The 19136-nt window shown below is 54.3% G+C and overlaps 1 protein-coding gene across 2 annotated transcripts in view; it reads right to left on the bottom strand.

Moving 5' to 3' along the window:
- NFATC1 (nuclear factor of activated T cells 1) overlaps positions 1 to 19136 on the bottom strand; it is a gene marked incomplete at its 5' end in the record, with an annotated part of 107620 nt that overhangs the window by 22287 nt on the left and 66197 nt on the right. For both annotated transcript variants that reach the window (XM_081097797.1, XM_081097798.1), the window contains one exon: positions 11581 to 12270. In XM_081097797.1, coding sequence (XP_080953923.1) covers positions 11581 to 12270 — 690 coding nt within the window. The remainder of the gene's footprint in view (positions 1 to 11580; positions 12271 to 19136) is intronic.

The following is a 19136-nucleotide window of genomic DNA, read 5'->3' as shown; positions in this document are numbered from 1 at the left end:
GAGAACATTTGTGTGCAAGTCTGCGGGCTCGTGTGTACTCGTTTCTCGTGGGTAGACACCTAACAGTGGAAGTGATGGGTCCTCTGGTAAATTTTTGTTTGACTTTTTTAAAAGACATTGCCAAAGTGACAAGTAATGCGTGAGAGTTCCAATTTCTCCACATCCTCTCCCAAATTGGCTGTTGTCTCCCTAATTATTACAGCCACTACAGTGGGTGAGCAATGTTATCTCATTTGCACTGGCATTTCTTTTGCATCCCTGTGACTAACGATGTCAAGTATCTCTTCATGCACTTAGGAGGCATTCACGTATCTTCTCTGGAGAAAAGCCTGTTTACGTCTTGTGCCCAGGTTTTGACTAAGCTGTTTGTCTTAACTGTTGAGATATAATGTTCTTTGTATATTCTGGATACAGGCCCTTTATCAGATATGTGTTTTGCAAATATATTCTCTTGGTCTGTTGCTTGTATTTTCATTTTTTTAAAAAATATATTTTTATTGATTTCAGAGAGGAAGGGAGAGGGAGAGAGAGATAGAAACATCAGTGATGAGAGAGAACCATTGACCAGCTGCCTCCTGCACGCCCCCTACTGGGGATCAAGCCCGCAACCTGGGCATATATGCCCTTGACTGGAATTGAACCTGGGACCCCTCAGTCCACAGGCTGACGCTCTATCCACTGAGCCAAACTAGCTACGGTATATTTTCATTTTCTTTTTTTTAACATATTTCTTTATTGATTTCAGAGAGAAAGGGAGAAGGGGAGAGAGAGCAAAACATCAATGATGAGAATCACTGATTGGCTGCCTCCAGCAGGTCCCCTGCTGGAGAAACGAATCAGTCTGCAGGCCAACGCTCTATCCACTGAGCCAAACCAGTTAGGGCTATTTTCATTTTCTTGATGGTATCTTTTGAAGCACAACATTTTTAATTTTGATGAGGTTGAACTTATCAATTTTTTTTTCTTTTATGGATTGTGTTTCTGGTACTATATCTAAAAAAAAAAAAAATCTTTGCCTAATTTATGGATTTTATCATATAGTATCTCCTAAGCTTTATTGTTTTAGTTCTTATATTTAATTCCATGATCAATTTCTAGTTAACTGTTTAAGTTCATTTTTTTTGGCATGTATTTATCCATTTGTCCCAGCACTATTTTTTTTTTTAAAAGGCTATCCTTTGCCCCAATTCAATGGCTTGGCACTTTTGTTAAAAATCAATTTACCAAAAATATAAGGGTTTATTCCTGGACTCTCTATTGTTGCACTGATTTGCATGTCTTGTATCATATCAATACCACACTGTCTCGATTATTGCAGCTTTGTAGTGAGGTTTGAAATATAGAAGTGTGAGCCTTCCAACTTTGTTCTTTGTTTTAGAAATTGCTTTGGCTATTCTGGATCTTTGAAATTTCATATAAATTTTAGGATCATTTCATCAGTTTCTGAGAAAAAAATTTGCTAGAATTTTGGCAGGGACTGTGTTGATTCTATAGATTAATTCCCATGTGATCAAAATTAATCTTGAAAATTTATCCACGCTTGGTTTATGGCCAAGCAGGAAGTCTGTCCTGGAGAGGGGTCCTCACGCATGCACTCTGTGGAGTGTTCTGCAGACGTTATTTAAGTCAAGCTGGTGACAGGACTGTTCAATTGTTTTATTTCCTTGCTGATTTTCTGTCTAGTTGTTCTATCCATTATTGAGGTAGAATATTAAAATCTCCAGCTATTATTTTTCAATTGTCTTTCAATTTATCCCTTCAATTCTGCTAGTTTTTGTTTCATGTATTATGGGTCTCTGTTGTTAGGTGCAAATATATTCATAATTGTTATATCTTTCTACTCAATTTATGTTTTACTCATTATAAATGCCCTCTTTGTCTCCAGTAACATTTTTTTTGGTCCTTACTATTTTGTCTGATGTTAGAATAGCTACTCCAGATCTCTTTTGGTCATTATTTGCATGACATATCTTATCCGCCCTTTTACTTTCACCTACTTGTGCTTTCAATCTAAAACAGGTCTTTTGTAGACAGCATATAGTTGGGTCCTGTGGGTTTTTTCCCAATCTAGTCTCACAAGCTCCACCTTTTTATTGGAGCATTTAGGTTTTTTAAATTTTATGTGATTGGACCGTAGGATTTACATTTACCATTGTACGACTTGTTTTCCACATCTTGTGGCTTTTCTTTTTTTTGTTTGTAGTGGCTTTGTTCCTATGATCTTTCATTACCACCTTCGTTCATGTTAAATATATTTTTCCTGGCATATCATTTAAATGCCTTTTTTGATCTTGTTTTGTTTACTGTATATTTTAAAGTTATTTTCTTCGTGGTTCCTCTGGGAATTACAATATGCAGTTTAATGTAAAACAATTTCAGATTAATACTTATTTCTAATGATATACAGAAACTTTGTTCTGATATAGCTTCCTTCCCCATGCCCTCTTTGTGCTGTTACTGTCACACAAACAATGTGTTTATATACTGTCAGCCCGTCGGAACAGTTTGCAATGACTGTCTTATGTATTTTTAAAACATTAGGAGAAGAAAAAAGTTTAAAAACATGCCCATGCTGTCTTTTTTATTTACCTATGCAATTCTCTTCAGCAGTGCTTCTTATTTCTCTGTGCTGATCTGAGTTACCATCTGCCTGAAGGACACCCTTTAGTTCTTCTTGTAGGTCAGATCTGCTGGCAACAAATGCTCTGTATCTTTGCTTTTCTGGGAATAGCTTCATGTCTCCTTTCCTAAAGCCACTTTTGCTAGATACGGACTTATTGGTCAATAGCCTTTTTCTTTCAGTCCTCTGAATACGACATCCCACTGCATTATGGCCTCCATGATTGCTCAAGAGGAGTCAGCTGTTAATCTTATTGAGGCATCTATGTACCTGGTATCTTATTTTTCTCTTGCTGCTTTCAGGACTGTCTCATTTTCTTTGATGTGTGACAGTTTGGTTATGATGTGTCTAGGTGTGAATTTCTGACTTTATCCTACTTAAAATTTGTTAACCTTTTTGGATGTATAGAATAATATTTTTCATCTAATTGAGAAGATTTTGGCCATTATTTCTTCAATTTTTTTTACCCCATTCTTTCTCCTCTCTTTCTGGATTCCCATTAAGCATATGCTTGTATGCTTTATGATGTACCCATGTTCACTTTTCTTTCTTTCTTTCTTCCTTCCTTCCTTCCTTCCTTCCTTCCTTCCTTCCTTCCTTCCTTCCTTCTTCCTTTCTTTCTTTCTTTCCTTTCCTTTCCTTTCCTTTCCCTTCTTTCTTTTTCTTTCTTTCTTCCTTCCTTCCTTCCTTCCTTCCTTCCTTCCTTCCTTCCTTCCTTCCTTCCTTCCTTCTTTCTTTCTTTCTTTCTTTCTCTCTTTCCTTAGACTGCATAATACATCGACCTTCCTTCCAGTTTGTTGGTTCTTTTACTCTGTGAGCTCCAATCTAATGAATTTTTAATTTCAGTTATTGTATTTTTACACACTAGTATTTTTACTTAGCTCTTTTCTAAATAAAATTTCTATATCATTACTGAAATTCTCTCTTTAGTGAGAGTTGTCATACTCACTTTCAAACTCTTTAAACATTGATTCCTTTGGTTCTTTGAACATATACTATATAGTAGCTGATCTGAAGCCTTGGCTACTAAATTCAACACTACAGCCCTCTCGGGACACTTTCTGTTGCCTGTGGGTTAGTCCCCTCCCCCCCCCCCGCCCCCGCATATAAGACGTATTTTTGTGTTTCTCATAATTTTTTGGTTGAAACTGGACATTATAGATAATATATTGTAGCAGAAACAGCCCTTCCCCCATGATGTGTTGTTACTGTGGACTCTTTTCTTCTCCCTGTTGCTGTTCACTTGATTAGTGACTTTTCTGAACTAACGGTGTGGCCACTAAGTTCTCTGTCCTCCTTTAAAAAAAAAAAATCTTGCTTTTATGTTTAAACTAGGCTTCTAGGGGTCACCCTTAGGTTAGTGTAGTTTAATGGTCAGTCAGTTAAATGTCATTAGGCCATTTGTCAAGGAGATCTGTGTGTTGCAGGGAATTCACAAGTCAGCCTTAGCTTTCACTCGTGCTTGTGCAGGGTCTCAAGGTCAGCCAGAGGTGAATGACTGGAGCCCTCTCTTTCCCTAGGTCTTCCCTGAGCGTGCGCACATCTGTGTGCACATGTGCAGTCTTCAAGGTCCCCAGGAATATGTCAGCGTTTTTCACCCCCCCACCCCCCCGCCATGGTCATCTAGTTAGGTTTAGTCCCTGTTTGTTCCAATTGAGACCAGAGTGTTGGGCAGCTCCAATGAGCATAATTCCAGCATCCATAATTTTTTTTTCTTTTATCCTCACACAAGGACACATTCATTGATTTTAGAGATAGAAAGGGAGAGAGAGAGGGAGGGAGGGAGGGAGAGAGAGAGAGAGAGAGAGAGAGAGAGAGAGAGAGAGAGAGAGAAACATTGATGTGACAGAGAAACATGGATCAGTTGCCTCCTGGACATGCCATGACTGGGGATGGAACTTGCAACCTAGGTATGTGCCCTGACCAGGAATTGAACCTATAACCCTTTGGTGCACAGGATGATGCTCCAACCGACGGAGCCACCCAGCCAGGGCCAGCACCCATTGTTTCTGATGATGCCGGAGGAATGCAGCTTTTCCAGGGAGCTCATGACGAGTCAAAATACTGAATGCACTGTGGGGATGGGGTTCTTAATGGGACCCCCAAAGAGGCCAATCTCCGGCACTGTCTGTGAAGTGCTCGCTTTTCATGGAGCTGGCGGGGAGGTGACAACAGCCCAGGTTAAACCATCACAGGCCGTATTCTTCTCACCAAGGCCCAGTTCTGCATGAGTAAATGTTTCTCACTTGTCCTGCCTGTTTGGTAATTTCCAGACTCTGAAATTACTGACTGGAGAGTTTTGTCAGTATTTTTATTGCTTTTGCGGGGAGGGATTCACCAAGGTCCTCTCTCCATCACGTTGGAAGTCCCATCTGTCCTCCAGGCCTTCTTGAGTTACCAAATGTGCCTCAGTTAATCACCAGAAGTTCTCTGATGAAGAAAAATAGACACCACACTCCTCTTCAGCTCCCAAGGCCCAGTTGCACTTGGAAGCTAGACTTTTGACCAGGAATCTTTGCTGATCACACCTCTAGTGGGGGGAGGGGGGGAGATATTCAGCATTATAGCTAAACCTCAGCAGAGCAGACAGACTGTTCAAATCAGAGCTGGCAGACTGAGGGAGTGCCCCTGGGTCTGTCACTCATTAACTGTGCTTCTGTGGAGCAAGTCCAACGGCATTTCTGCCTAAACCTCAGTTTCCTTCTCTGCCAGGCGGGCTTACCGTGGGCAGCTTTGCCCCAGAGGACTGTTGCAAGGTCGGGTATGAAAACGGAGAGGATATATATAAAAGTCACCTGGGGAAGTACCGAAGGCCACGCATCCAGTACTGACTACTATTAACTGCCGCTTGGGTTTTCTGTGAGTTGGCAACGCTGTGTCACTGAGGATTGAGAACAACTCTCTCAGCTCTGACGGGAAGACAATTAGTACGATGGCAAATGTCTGTGTTCTTCTCTGGACCTGACGGACATCTGTGAGCCGGTGAGCACTGTTCCTCGGGAATCCGTACGTGAGGCCACGCTTTTGTATCAGGAAGATCACTTGGAAGTGTCCGTGTTTAGCTGGCTCTCCGCCTGGAGCTGCGGGGCACAGAGCCAAGTGCCTGGCTCACGTTACAGGGCCTTGGCCCCACTTGCGAAAACACAGTTGTCCGACAGATGTAGACAGAGCCCGGCACTGCCCTGGTCACCGCTCTCCCCGAAGAGACGCCAAGCCCTGACGGTCTATCAACAGCTGGGCTTTGTGAATGTGGCCATTGTGCTTCTAAATGCCCTGCTTTGTGGCTTCACGCTCCGGTGACACAGCGCAGTGGTATGCTACTGGCCGGCTCACAGATCTGAGAGCGTCTGTGCAGAGCGCTCGTTCCTAAGTGCGAGCATCAGAGAAGGAGCACGCAGAGCCCGGGCCCCCACCGCACACTGGTCCGAAACGCAGACAAAGCTGCCTGAGTGCTCCTGGGACGGCGCCCACCTCTCCGCAGGGGGAAACGGTGTATCTCACGAAAAACCCCGACAACACAACCGTGCAGTGCTCACGTGCTCACGCACAGACACCTTGTTACTGCTCAGAGCTCGCCTGTGACAAAGGGCAGCCAGTCACGAGCGGGCCCACCTGGCCCGCACGCAGTCCTGCCTGACCATCAGCTCCCGCCCCCTCTTGCTTCTTGGGGACAAGTGTTTTCGGCATCAAACAGCTCTGAATGGTGCCGCCGGTCCAGGCTGCACGAGACCCGGCTCCTCCTTTTTGTTTCCTTCTGCCCCACCCCATTTCTTTTCCTCAAATTAATAACCTCAAACAACTCTCCATTTAAAGAAGGGGATGAGCTAAGACCTCTCATTAAAAGAGAAAGAAGAGGGTTGATTCATTGAAAGCAAACCCACCAAATTCCCTTCCAAGCACATAGAAAATCACCGGGCTGCAGAACGAGGCTTGTGAGAAAGGCGTGTCGCTCAAAGCATTCTGAGCTTATCGTTAACGTGTGCGCCAGGCGGCCGAGCCAAGTGCCCGGGACCTCGCAGACGCCGGAGCCCCTCACCCCCACCGAGGAAGGAACAGAAGACACGCTGCCGTCACAGCTCTATTTATGGACAACCTGACTCAGTGAACACGCAGAGCCGTGCCTGCCTTTCCATTCCTTCCTCACCAAGGGGCAGGTCCCCACCTGCTGCTGCCCGGGAGTCCACGGCAACGGGTTTCCAACACGAACACACACACCTTCCAAGATACAGCAGAGACCATGCTTGTCTCAGCCTCCACAGGTTAGCAAGATGGTCCTCACACCAACCGCCAGCCGCTGGTGGTTTGCAGGTGATGGTCGGGTTTATCTATTCTAGACAAACACTAAGATATTTAAGCCAATGTCTGAGCCCCTCGAAGGCACAGAGTCCATGGGAGGTTGGCTCCACATCTCTGTGTAGAGCAGTGGTTCTCAACCTCTGGCCCTTTAAATACAGTTCCTCATGCTGTGACCCAACCATAAAATTATTTTTGTTGCTACTTCATAACTGCAATGTTGCTGCTGTTATGAATCATAATGTAAATATCTGATATGCAGACCCCTGTGAAAGGGTCGTTCGACCGCCAAGGGGTTGCGACATCCCAGAGAGGCACACACCGTGCGGAGAGGCCGCCGCCGTGGCACCTGGGAAGGGAGCAGCTCGAGGTCCCGCTCCACGGCCTGCAGCTCCGGGCTGGGAACCGGAGGAGCTCCCCTCGCAGGGTCTCAAGAGAGCGACTTGTAGAGCTGCTGGGCTCCCGTTGCGACCGGCCGCAGTCCCCATCTCTGTGTGGCACGCGGTGCCGTTTTTACGCCTGGTGACCGCCGTGCAGACATCCACGTCATTCAGGCTGGACCCTAACAAACTAGGTGCACAGCTGAGCTCAGCCTCCTCTGCGTCGTGTGGCAGGACGTCCACAATATTAACGACGCCGCGTGCCTGCTCACCGTAATACAGACTCTTTCAATCATCGTAGGGAACGGGAAGGCCTCAGACGCGGGCGCCGGGCCAGGTTAGTAAAACTTTCCATGAGGAAAGCCTTTTGTTGTCTCCCAGAGCAGCTTAAGCTCAGGAAAGGAGGGGTGGAGGGGCTCGCGGCCCAGACTCGGGGCAGACACGATCCTGGCCGCCTGGTCCACCTGCTTGCTGCTTTAATGACATCGAGACTTCTGGAAACCCTAGAGCTCCTGGAGGAGCTGAAAGGGCCGATTGTGGATTGTGGTGGAGGCGGCAGGGAGGTCGAGGTGACAACAGGGGGCTTTGGCGGCAGACAAGCCAACGCCTTGGGAGCCATCGCTCCAGTTGTAAAGCTCTAAGGAGGGGCTCCGTTTCAGCCAAACTGGGGTGCAGGTCCCCTTCACACAAATGCTGGACTACACCGTGTGCTTCAGAAATGTTTAGGATAGGCTTCCAGCGAATGTATGAAAGTGGGGCACATAAGCAATGATGCTGGTGAGGGTGCGTGGGGGTGAACTGCACGCTCCACGTGAGTAAACCGAGGCCATCCCCTGCCCGGGGGGTGGGGGGTGGTCTCCTTGTGCCGCTCTCGACAACGGCAATCCACAGAAAGCCTGTCCGAGACAGGGCTCACGTGCAGCTTTTATGTCACATTTTTTAAATCTACATTTCAAATAACATGAGGTCCATAAAACCAATCTTTAAAAGACATGCTCTTGTGGTTCTACTATGATCGGGAAGTCTAAACTGAAAGCCAAAGTCTTAGGAATATTGTTAAACCAAAGAATAAACTGTAATTGAAATATATTTATGGGCTGAGTACCTTTGAAACAAAACCTGAGAGTAGAAACAACCCCAAACAAAGACATCCTGAAATAAGCTGGGATTCCCTTTGAGGTGCGTTTTCTGGGAAGAATGATGGAACATAACTGGGTGAAGAGGTCATACCACAATAAGGTGTTGCAACTCCAAAAGGCTGAGCAACCTGTTCTAGAGATACCGTGAAGTCCGCGGGGCAGGTGACACGCTGGCCTGGAGACGTGGTACAGGTACCCTCCTGGCAAAGGCACACCTGCTGCTCACCCTTCCCCTCCCTGCCCAGGATCAGCCCTGGCCACCCTCGCAGGCTGAGGCAGTGCTCCCAACACACCGAGCACACACTCTGGCACCCTCCGGAACCCTCCTCCACCCACAACAAGCAGGAATGTTGACCGTGTCCCCGTTGGACAAATTAATTTTAAAAAACCTCAGTTACACAGAACCTCACATGGGGGCCAGCAAAGCATCAGATCATGGAGCTGACGCACCACACAAGCCTTATGAAAGCAACGTAGTTCTGCCCACACCCCCGGTCACTCTCTCCAACCACCACATCAAGGAACCACAGTGCAAACCCACCCCAAACGCCCTCAGAATGTGGGGTGGGAGGCTGGAGGCTCAGGTTCCTGTGCTCATGGCGTGGCCTCGATTTGATGTCATGCCGTCCCGGGTCTGACCTGCATGGACATCGCTGCTCTAACCAGAGGGCGGGTTCCAGGTTCCGAGGGGTCAGGCTTGGCACAAAAACCTGGCCTCAAGGTCCTCCCATGATGCCCTGTCAGTCTGGCTCAAGTGGATAGAGTGTTGGCCTGCAGATTGAAGGGTCCTGGGTTTGATTCTGATCAAAGGCACGTCGTACCTTGGTTGAGGCTTGATCCTTAGCCCTGGTTGGGCTGCATGCTGGAGGCAACCAATTGATTTTTCTCTCTCACATCAACATTTCTCTCTCTATCTCTCTCTCTCTTCCCTTCCACTCTCTAAAAATCGATGGAAAAAAATCCTAGGGAGAGGATCAATAATAATAATAGAAATAAATAAATAAAGATCTTCCCAGGAGCCCTGACTTCTCGGCAGGCGGTTTGCCCACCCTCTGGTGAGACAGGTGCTTTCTCCTCACAGCGGCTGCACAGCGTTAAGTACCCCAAGATTTCTGGGGAGAGCAGGGCCCAGCTATATTCCAAATGCCTACGGGCTCGGGAGACTTCAGCTGCTCAGACAGCAAGAGGCATCGGCTCTGCTTTCTGACGGGGACGGACAAGGTGTGGCTCCCGCTGCCAGGACCGGGCAGGGTCATCAGGCCTGAGTGCTCGGACCAATTCCAGCCCCTCAGGCCGGGGAGCCCCATCGAGGGAAGCCTAACGCGTGGGAGGCTGCATCCCAGAACCCTGAGCCTCTGGGAACGGCTGTTCCGTGGCAGAGGCTGGTCAGCCGTGGGCACCCACCACCAGCTCTAATGGGCCAAGGGGAATTTGCTCTCCCGTGGGGGCGGATCAGCGTCTCTGTAAGGAGCCCAAGGCCAGCAGGTACTCTGCAGGGGCTCGAGGCTTTCCCCGCGTGGTTCTGATTGAGAATCAGCAATGAAATGTCACATATGGGCGGGGGGGGGGGTGTGCATGAAAGAGGCACATATTTATAGATATCATTTACTGCTTTCTAGGGAGGCCTCTGGCACAGCTGTCTTAACCACGGTCCCAATCCTGACCCCAAAATGAACATTGCCTTGCTGTCCTGGGCCACACTGAAAAGCTTTGTTTATAACTGTCCTGGGACGGCGGAGACTTAGGGGAATAAGGCCCCCAAACGTGGCCTCAAATGGAGCAGACAGAACCTACGTGCGCGGAGCTGCTCTGGGCTGGGCCGCGGGACCTCTCAAGGGGCCCAGGACCACGTGTGTGACCTGGAGACAAGTGGGCAGACCAGGGGCGGTTCGTGCATGGCGGAGGGGCAGTGTGTGTGCGGCCGGGGCAGGAGGCTGAGGACAGGGAGCGACTCCTACACTGTTCTACAGATGACCATGATCACAGGGAAGCAAGAGGAGTATTTGGGGAAAATGAAGAGCAGACGACCTGCTATAGAGCGTCCTGACCACACAGGTGAGCAGCGTGGGGACTGATGCGGAGGCACAGGCGTCTGAAAGATGTTTGGAGGCAGGACCTCCAGGACTGGAGCCTGGTGTCAGCTGGGAGAGTGACGGGGGGAGTAGGAGCCCATCGGAGGCACCGGGTGGGTGTCAGAGCCCAGAGGAGCAGGAGGGTGCAGTCTTTGGGCACCCGGAGCTCCATGTCCACACCCCACCAGGCTGACAGGGGCAGGGCAATCAGCAGAGGCTGCCCCATGGGGCTGGGCCTGTGTGACAATGACCATCCCCTGAACTGAGGGACTCAGGGTGACTGTCTTACTCAGCTTTGACCTCTCAACCAAGTCTGGCTCCTGCCATCAAGCGAACCAAATCCAGAGGGGCCCAGAGACTGGCCCAGGGCTTTGGCCCTGGCACCCCTCACACGCCAGCACCTCCCATGCTGGCACCTTCTCAAAGGGCAGAACTAGCACCTGTGAGTCCACTGAATGTGAAACACTGCCCAGTCATGAGCACCCCTCCTGGGAAAGGCTGCGGCTGCCCCTGAGGTGCCAGGGTCACGGGACACAGGCTGGAGGGGCTTGCCGGGCATCTGCCCTCGCCCAGGAGGGATGGAGGCCAGGGCAGCACCCCAAGAGGAGAGGTGTGTGCCCCTGACCGCTCCCCACTCGCCTTCAGCTGGACCGTCCGTGCCCAGGTCCGGGAAACAGCTTACACTTATGTGGATCGTTTGTGCTCGCAGCCCAGGAAAGTGCTAGCGACCGGCGCTTAGCAAGCAGATCATGGTGATCAAGGTGCAAGTCAGGACTGCCTGCTGCCCTCAGCCGCAGCCCAGCTTGTGCCCAAGGAAACGTCGGCCCTTTACATAAATATGCTGCGAACCACCATAGGCGCCTTGTTACTATTTTACAGGAAGGCCACGGCACCGAGATTTCCACACCATCGTCCTGCCTGCCACGCTGTGACATGTCTGCAGGGAGAGCCGCCTGCCGTGCTGGGGCTCAGGAGCCGGGGTGCACTCCTCCACCAAGCAGCGAGTTTGCACACCCCTCCTTCGCACACTCACACGGTGCAAAGCCAGGCGCCCACCTGCGGCCGCGGGCACTTACCGTCATCCAGGTACAGCTGGTCCAACTCCTGAGGCTCTCGCTTGACCGATACGGGAGTGGGGGCCAGACCCTGATTATTGTCCTCACGCACCTCGGGCAGCGGCAGAGGCCGGGCGGCTGCAGGCTCTTTTTCCGGAACCTTCGGCAGTTGGTGCTGCTGGTGGCCCATCCCCGGTGGGCGGGTTGGGCTGCAGGACTGCAAACAGGTCGGCTCTTGGGTACCGGATGGCAGTGCAGTCGAGGGGCTGTGGGGACAGAGTGCTGGCTGGCCACCCGGGGGACGGCTGCTGCTCAGCTGTGGACTCACCTGTGGCTGCAGCAGGGCGGGGGGCGGCTGCTGGGGGGAGCCGGGGTGCACACCCACGGGCCTGGGCATCTCAGGGCCGGCGAGGACCCCCGCAGCTGGCCGCTGAAGTCCGAGGGGGCTGTGGCCCGGGCTGGCCATGCCCTTGCTGTAGGGGGCGGAGGACAGGTCGTGCAGCTTCGGGCTGGTGCTGGGCGGCGGAGACATCATGGTGCTCCTCTGGAGGCAGGGCGGGAAGCCGGCCACGAGGCAGGACCCCGGGTCGGGGGGCAGGGCCAGCTGTTGGCTGTAGCAGGGCTTCGGGAGCGGGCTCAGGCCCTGGCTCATTGGTCCGCAGGTCAGGGCTGGCTCGTAGTCATCGGTGGGCTCTGTTTTTATGGTTGGAACTGTGAGAAGAAAAAAACGTTACACAAACATGGCTGCAGATGGGTGCGAGGGGCGGGCTGCGGCCAGGACACCCTCTGAAGACAAACAGCGTCTTGACTGAGCCCTGTGTCTCCCGCCCGGTTCTCCCACCCAATTAAAAAGGAGGGCGTGAGTCATCGGCTCCGAAAGCCACAGCTGCTTCTAATACCGAGAAAACTATTTTCCTTGGAATCTCCCACGGCACTAATGTGCTATAAAAATCCATTTGCAAACGGCAGTAGAAGCCCTGGACCCGAGGGCCCACGGATTTGTAGCAATCAAAGTGAGAATGTGAACTTGGACGCACGGCTGCATCTGTGCGCTACCGCCGCCATCTGATAAGTGTCTGCGCAGGCGGTGAGCGTGAGGACAAGCGTGCGGCGCACACACCCGACGGCGGCGTCAGGAGAGGAGCCGTCAGCGCCAGGAACGGAAAGGCCGCCTCTCCTTCCCGCCCCTCGGCTTCCACTCCAGAACAAGCGGCAATCCGCCGCCCTGGCCCGCGGGCGAGGCTCTGAGCTGCTTCGAGTGCACCCCTGCCTCCTCGCTAGGAAGCGGACACGGCTGAGAACGGGCTGGGATGCAGCTGAAGGCAGACGGAAGAGGAGAGGGTGCCGCAGGCCCGGGTCCTGCAGGGGGTGTCGGGGGAAGGCGCACGGTGCCCGTGTCCTGTTTTCTCGTCGTCTTCATTTATGCCCATTTCCAGAGACATCTCGGTGGTCGGGGTTGTTCTGAGTGACAGCGATCGCACACATTGCCAGCACGTGCCCGTGCGGCTTCAAAGACTGTAGCGTGACAAGGAGCTGTCATTTGAGGGACACTCCTCAGTCACAGCGTGGGGCCTACGCAGGCAGCCTCCTCCTCAAGCAACTAAAAGCGTATTTACATCTTGAGACAAAATGTTTAAGGAAGGTCTTGACTCAGCAAGTGTGCTGTCTGCTCTGCCCTGTGGCCGGGTGCCCGTGGGTCCCCAGGCAGCTGGGTGGGGACATTAGGTTGGAGCTGCCTGGCATGCCCTGGGACAGGTGTGCCCTGGGGCAGGCGTCCGCTTGCTGGGTCCCTTGTCTCTCACATGAAGGCGGCACTCAGACTAAACGGTGAGGACGGTTCCCGGCGAGTGATCCCCATGAAGGTCCACGCCTGAGTTTTCAGCTCCGGGGTTTCACCACGGGACAGCGTGTCCCAGCTGGACTCACATCACACATCCGTCGTTACGGTGTCCCTTTGCACACAGACCAGGGTGCGTGGATTACAGTCTGTGGACCTGGGCGGTGTGGACAGTGAGTGGAAGGCAGGGAGGAAACGCAGGGTCACAGCAGTTATGAGGCCTCCACCCAGCATTGCCACAACCACGGTCGGTGACTCCCAGGAGCTGTTCAGTGAAGCCGCGTGTGGCTGAGAGCTGTGAGGCCTTCAGGCTGCGTGCAAGAAGGCCACGCTGCCTCCCCCCGGGGGCCTGGGCGCCCCAGCATCCTGAGGCACGTTGGGTCCAGTTCGGCTGACCTGGCAAGTGCTGGGGGGCAGGCGAACCCGGGGGATGAATGGAGCGCGGGCAGACTTTACGTGGGTGCCCGAGGGGGCACTGGTGGGCTGTGAGCAGACACAGGTATTGCAACCAGTGCCCGGCCCGCCCCGTATCACTCCACAGCTCCGCTCGTGGTGGGGGAGGGCTTTCCTTTGTTTCAGGAGAGCACTGCTGGTCAGGGGCCAGGACGAAGGGCTCCTCTCCTCCTGTTGTCCCGAGGAGCCTGTCAGTGGCTGCAGAAGGGACAAGAAGAGCTGGCTGTCCTCCGGGGTAAATGTTAATTCCGTGTTGATCACATCAGTGACACACCCGCAGGCCCTGGGCCGGCTAGCAGTTGGGAGTCCTGGGAGGCAGGTGGCTCCCGAGGGCGGGTGTGTGTCCGGAAGAGCCGCCACCCTGTGACGAGGCTGTGAGTGCCTGTGGCCTGTGGCCCTGAGCGTGTGCAGAAGAGGATGTGTGGCTTGGTCAGGTGGCCCCTGGGAAGGCACCCTCTCCTAGGGTCTCCCTTAACTTCCTAATCGGCCCCCAGTGACGGGGTCCTGCTGGCGAGCACCCCAGCTGGGGCTTCCTGCCTCTGCTCCCTCTGGCCGCCTGACGCAGGCAGACTCCCTGCCACGTGCCCGTGTCCACAGACAGGCAGGGGACGAGCTAGACCCGGGCTGCCGGGACCGCGATGACGTCCTCACAGTTAATAGAGAACAGCTGCAGCCCCAGGCTTCACACTGGAGAGTTGAGCGTGCGAAGGCGGCCTCCGCTCCTCCACCTTGAGGGGCTGAGCTCCAGGCAGATGGATGGCTGAGCTCCCTGCAGCCCCTTGCTGGCCAGCATTACCCTCGGACAGTCCCTGGGGCCGGCTCTGTGGTCCAGGTGCAGGTCCAGGCACTGGCCCAACCAGGAACCTCCCTCCTGTTCCCAGAATGTTGTGAACCCAGAAGTGGGCAAGGAGGCAGGTCGATGGCTGCTAAACACGCCCCATGAGCAAATGCGCCCCCGGCAGGACCAGTGTCTCCCGTTCCAAAGGCGCCTGCGTGAAATCGGGCGTCCAGAGCAGCAAAGGTAACAGTCCGCACGGGTTTGGTAACTTTCAGAGTTCACGGATGCCTGGCACTTAAACTAAGGGCCTTATGGGACTGTCCGGCCCCGGAGTCAGCCAGGCACGAGGGCCTGTGTGTCTCTCAGGATGCGTCCCCTGAGTTCGTTAAACCTCTTACCGGTCTACTCTGCACCACATTGAAGGTGCAGCCTGACAGAGCGGCCCGGGAAACGCCAGCAGCGTGACCTACTCGCCGTGCTGCCAAGCCAGCGATTGTGGGGGCTGGTCCGCGGCCGAGCGGGCGCCTGCAATGGGCAGGAGCAGGCTGCTGTGCCTGCTGGGTGGCCACAGTGTCACTGACCACCTGTTCAAGCCCCCGTGGCACCAGCACTGACTCCCACATCAGCCTGCTCCCAGGGCTCCTTCCGGGAAAATCCCACAGAGTACCTGTTGGGGGCCTTGGGAGTCCCCAGCTGGGCCGGGCGGGCGGCGGGACGGGACGACACAGGGGACTGGGCACCCCCTATGGCTTCAGAAGGGTGGAGCGTGGACATAGGGCTGAATTCATCAGGCTGGACCAGCCCACCCAGCCTTCTGGGGACTCCCGGCGACCAGGCCCTCTCCCCTCAGACACCCTTCCCTGCGTCTGCAGCCGCTGCCACTCACACCCACGAGGTGGTCTGCTCCCCGCGGGCACCGTGCTCCCCGTTTACCCCAAGGCCCACTCCAGAGGCCCAACACGAGGCCACGACAGACCCCCTTGTGGAGTGAACGAGTGCAGGTCACGGAGGTGGTCCCTGCCCTGCCTGCTCCGGGGACTCCGCACAGCCCAGGACAGAGACGCCTGATGATTCAGCACCGGGAAGGGGCTCCGGGACACACTGCCTGGCCGCAGGCTGAGACAGACAGGCGAGGGTGCCCCTGCCAGCCCGCGGGCGTGTGATAACTCGGGAAGGCACACCCGACCCTCCAGGGACGGAGCCGCAGCCCATGCTCCTGTGGTGTCCACGGAAGTGACCCTGCTTGTGCCTGTTTCTCGTGTGGTTTTCAAAGGAAACGAACACCTCCCTGTCAATCAGCCACCAAGGAGATGCCTCCTGTTTCCCATCAGTGAGGGAGGAGGACGTGTCCGCGCAGAGGCCTCAGCAGAGCGCCTGTCTCGCGGCTGGCGGGCGGGTCTCGTCCACCCGGAGCAGTTTCCTCCCAGCACGGAGGCTCCCTGCGTCCACCCCCTTGCTCGTCCGGCGGGAGGGCTGGTAGCGGGAGGCCATGCCAGGGACACCGAGGTGAGCGGAGGGGCACCTATAATCCACGCTTGCTACAGGCAGCCTACGGGGAGGGGTCCGCGCTGGTCTTCAGGCTGCTGGGTCCCCCTCAGCGCGACCCAGCAACTGGCCCCTGTGGAGACGGGTCTGACCCAAAGGCCCCACCTCCCCCGGAGCTGCAGTCTGCTCCGTGCGCGGCGCTGAGGCCCCCTGTGCCTGACACCAGCGCCTCACTGACAGGGCTCCGGGCTCCGGTCCCAGGAGTGGTGGCATCAGGCCCACCCCCACCCCAGGGGCATCCCTCACAGCCTTGAGACGCTGTCTCCAGGAGCCAGGCTGCAGGGTCTTCTCCCTCTGCCACATGCATACGACAACTCTGGAGACAATGGGAGTGGGTGAGGCTCTGTCCTAGGATGCGCCCCCCCCCCCGCCACAGCCCCCCCACAAAGGCAGTCTGTGGGCCAAACAGCATTCCAGAACATTCCTGGCCTCGCTCAGAGAAATCCAAGTCTGGCACTGGGCTCCTTTCCCCACAGGGCAATGGTGGTGGGAGGTGCCTTCCGAGGAGGTGGCTCCGCCCCAGTTTCTGTCCTGTGGCCAGAGGGGGCGAGGGGGAGGTATGCTTCCTGCAGGCCCACCTGCCACCTAGGCCCCCACCTTTCCAGGGTGGGTGCCACGTGGACAGGCTCTGGGCCCGGTCCTCAAGGCCCCCAGATGGGCCCCACCGCCGTACCTCACACAGACCATCAGAAGTCAATGTGCCCCTGCCCCTTTGAGGCTCAGCCACCGTCACCCCATCCACACACCCATCTGACACCTCTCAGAATTCGCCCCAGAGAGCAAGCCGACAGGCCTGGGCCCAGGATGTTGGGTGAACAGCTAATCTCTACCCTGCCTGTGACCCCGGGGTGCATCTGTAAGTGGCCACCACTGGCTGTTTTTTGTTTTTGTTTATTTTTAATTTTCTTTTAAAATATGTTTTTATTGATTTTTAGAGAGAGAAGAAGGGAGAAGGATAGAGAGACAGAAACATCATCCATGAGAGAGAAACATCCTCTGTCAGCTGCCCCCTGCATGACCCCTCCTGGGGATCAAGCCTGCAGCCGGGGCATGTGCCCTGACTGAGAATTGAACCAACAACCTCTTGGTTCCCGGGCTGATGCCCAACCACTGAGCAACACCGGCCTGGCCTGGATGTTTTAATCGGTGAACAGAACGAAGGCGGCCAGTGGGCTGAGCTGACAGTGACTCAGCCCTGGGCAGTGACAAGATGCTGGTGCAAAATCAAATTTGGTCCCCACTTGGCCTCTACCCCTAGGCTTCCTCTTGGATTAAAAACACAGTTGTCGGGGCCACTCCCTGGGGTGTGGGGGGCAGCATGATGTTCCTGCCTGGCAGGGAGTCCAGATGGTCAGGGCCTGTGGGTCCTCACGCAGAGCACATTTTCTCACTTTCGCTGTCAAACGCTGAGCGCACTGACCGCCTTCCCTCGCCTACAGGTGGACACGCAGCCAGTGTGGGATGCCACCACGGCCGTCACACCTGCCCGTCTGGGCTCAGCCCAGAACCAAGCACCGGAAGCCGGTGTCCTGCCTGTTCTCTGAGCAGCCCCATCCCTCCTCATGGGCAACCCCAGTAATTCCATCCTGAGTCTGGGTTTGGGCCCATCCTCTCTAACCAGTGGTGGCCCCGAGGGGCCTAAAGACAGGTGTTCTCTCCCTTTGTAACAGAAACGTTTGGGGACCCAGCCCCCTGAGTACAGTGCCTCCCAAATCCAACTGTGTTATTCAGAAACTATGACGGAACTTTAAATAGATACGAATGCAACCCACTGTGTGAATTCCCGGAGTTCAAATTATACTGTCATGTGCAGCCCCTTCCCCAGTGCAGCCTCCAGCCCAGGGCAGCCTCCAGCCCCAGTGCAGCCTCTGACCCCAGTGCAGCCTCTGACCCCAGTGCAGCCCCACCCCTGGTGAAAGGGGAAGCAAATGAAGGCAGGAGGAGCTTCCTGAGAAAGGGCAGACACCTTTATTTGTGCACTTTTGTCTGATACACTCCTTCCTAATGAGCAGCCTCACGTGCTTCTCCTGCCCATGGACCTGGGAAGGACACAGTGTCCACGCCTCACTCGGAGGGGGGACCACGGTCACAGCGCTGCCCGGTTCCTTGCCCTGAGCTTCCCGCGGGGCGAGCCTGGGTTGGAGTGAGTCCTGCTGTCACCCACTAGGCTATCGGCCGAGGGGATAATCACGAGACTCCCTTGGGCCTCAGTTTCCCCGCTGTAACAAAGAGAACGTCTACCTACAAGCTGGTGAGGGACACAGGGCACCATCAGGAACAAAGCCACTGGCACAGACTCCACACCTGGGGTTACTGCTGGGTCCCCTCCTGCTTCCGACAGCTGCCTCTGGCTGTGGGGCCAGCAGTTGGCGGGGAGCACAGCCCAGTTCTGGGGTTCGGACTGAACTGTGTCCCCAAATCCATGGGTTGAGACCCTAACACCCAGTGTCACTGTATTTGGAGATGGGCCTTTAGGAGGTAATTTAGGTTAAACGGGTCCTAAGCGGGGGTGGGGGTGGGGGGTGGGGGGGTGGGCCCTGGCCCGAGGGGGCTGTGGTCTTAACAGGAAGAGAGATCTCGCTCTGCCCACAGTTGTGTGACCACACAGGGAAGAGGTGGCGTCCGCAGCCTGGAAGGCGGTGCTTACTGGTCCCCACCCTGCCGGCACCTGACCTCTGACCCCGGCCTCCAGGACCGTGGGCAGTGGTGTGTGCGGCCCAGCCTGTGGCGTGGTGTGATGGCAGCCTGATCCCAATAGACTCCCTTATTCATCTGCAGTAACATCTGCTCACCAGGCAGTAATGGGACCGAGGGACAGGATGCACGCTAACCACCGGACTGTGGAAGGGGCTGGATGCAGGCAGGGTTCACCCTCTAACCGTGTCCCTCCTCACTGTGTGGGCACGTCTCCGTGACCTCAACCGTCGCAGCTTGAAAGACTCTACCAGGGAGGTCCCTTCCAAA

Source organism: Myotis nattereri, assembly GCF_964212035.1.
Source record: "Myotis nattereri genome assembly, chromosome: 8".
Taxonomy (NCBI): Eukaryota; Metazoa; Chordata; class Mammalia; order Chiroptera; family Vespertilionidae; genus Myotis; species Myotis nattereri.
This window is presented reverse-complemented; position numbering and strand designations above follow the sequence as displayed.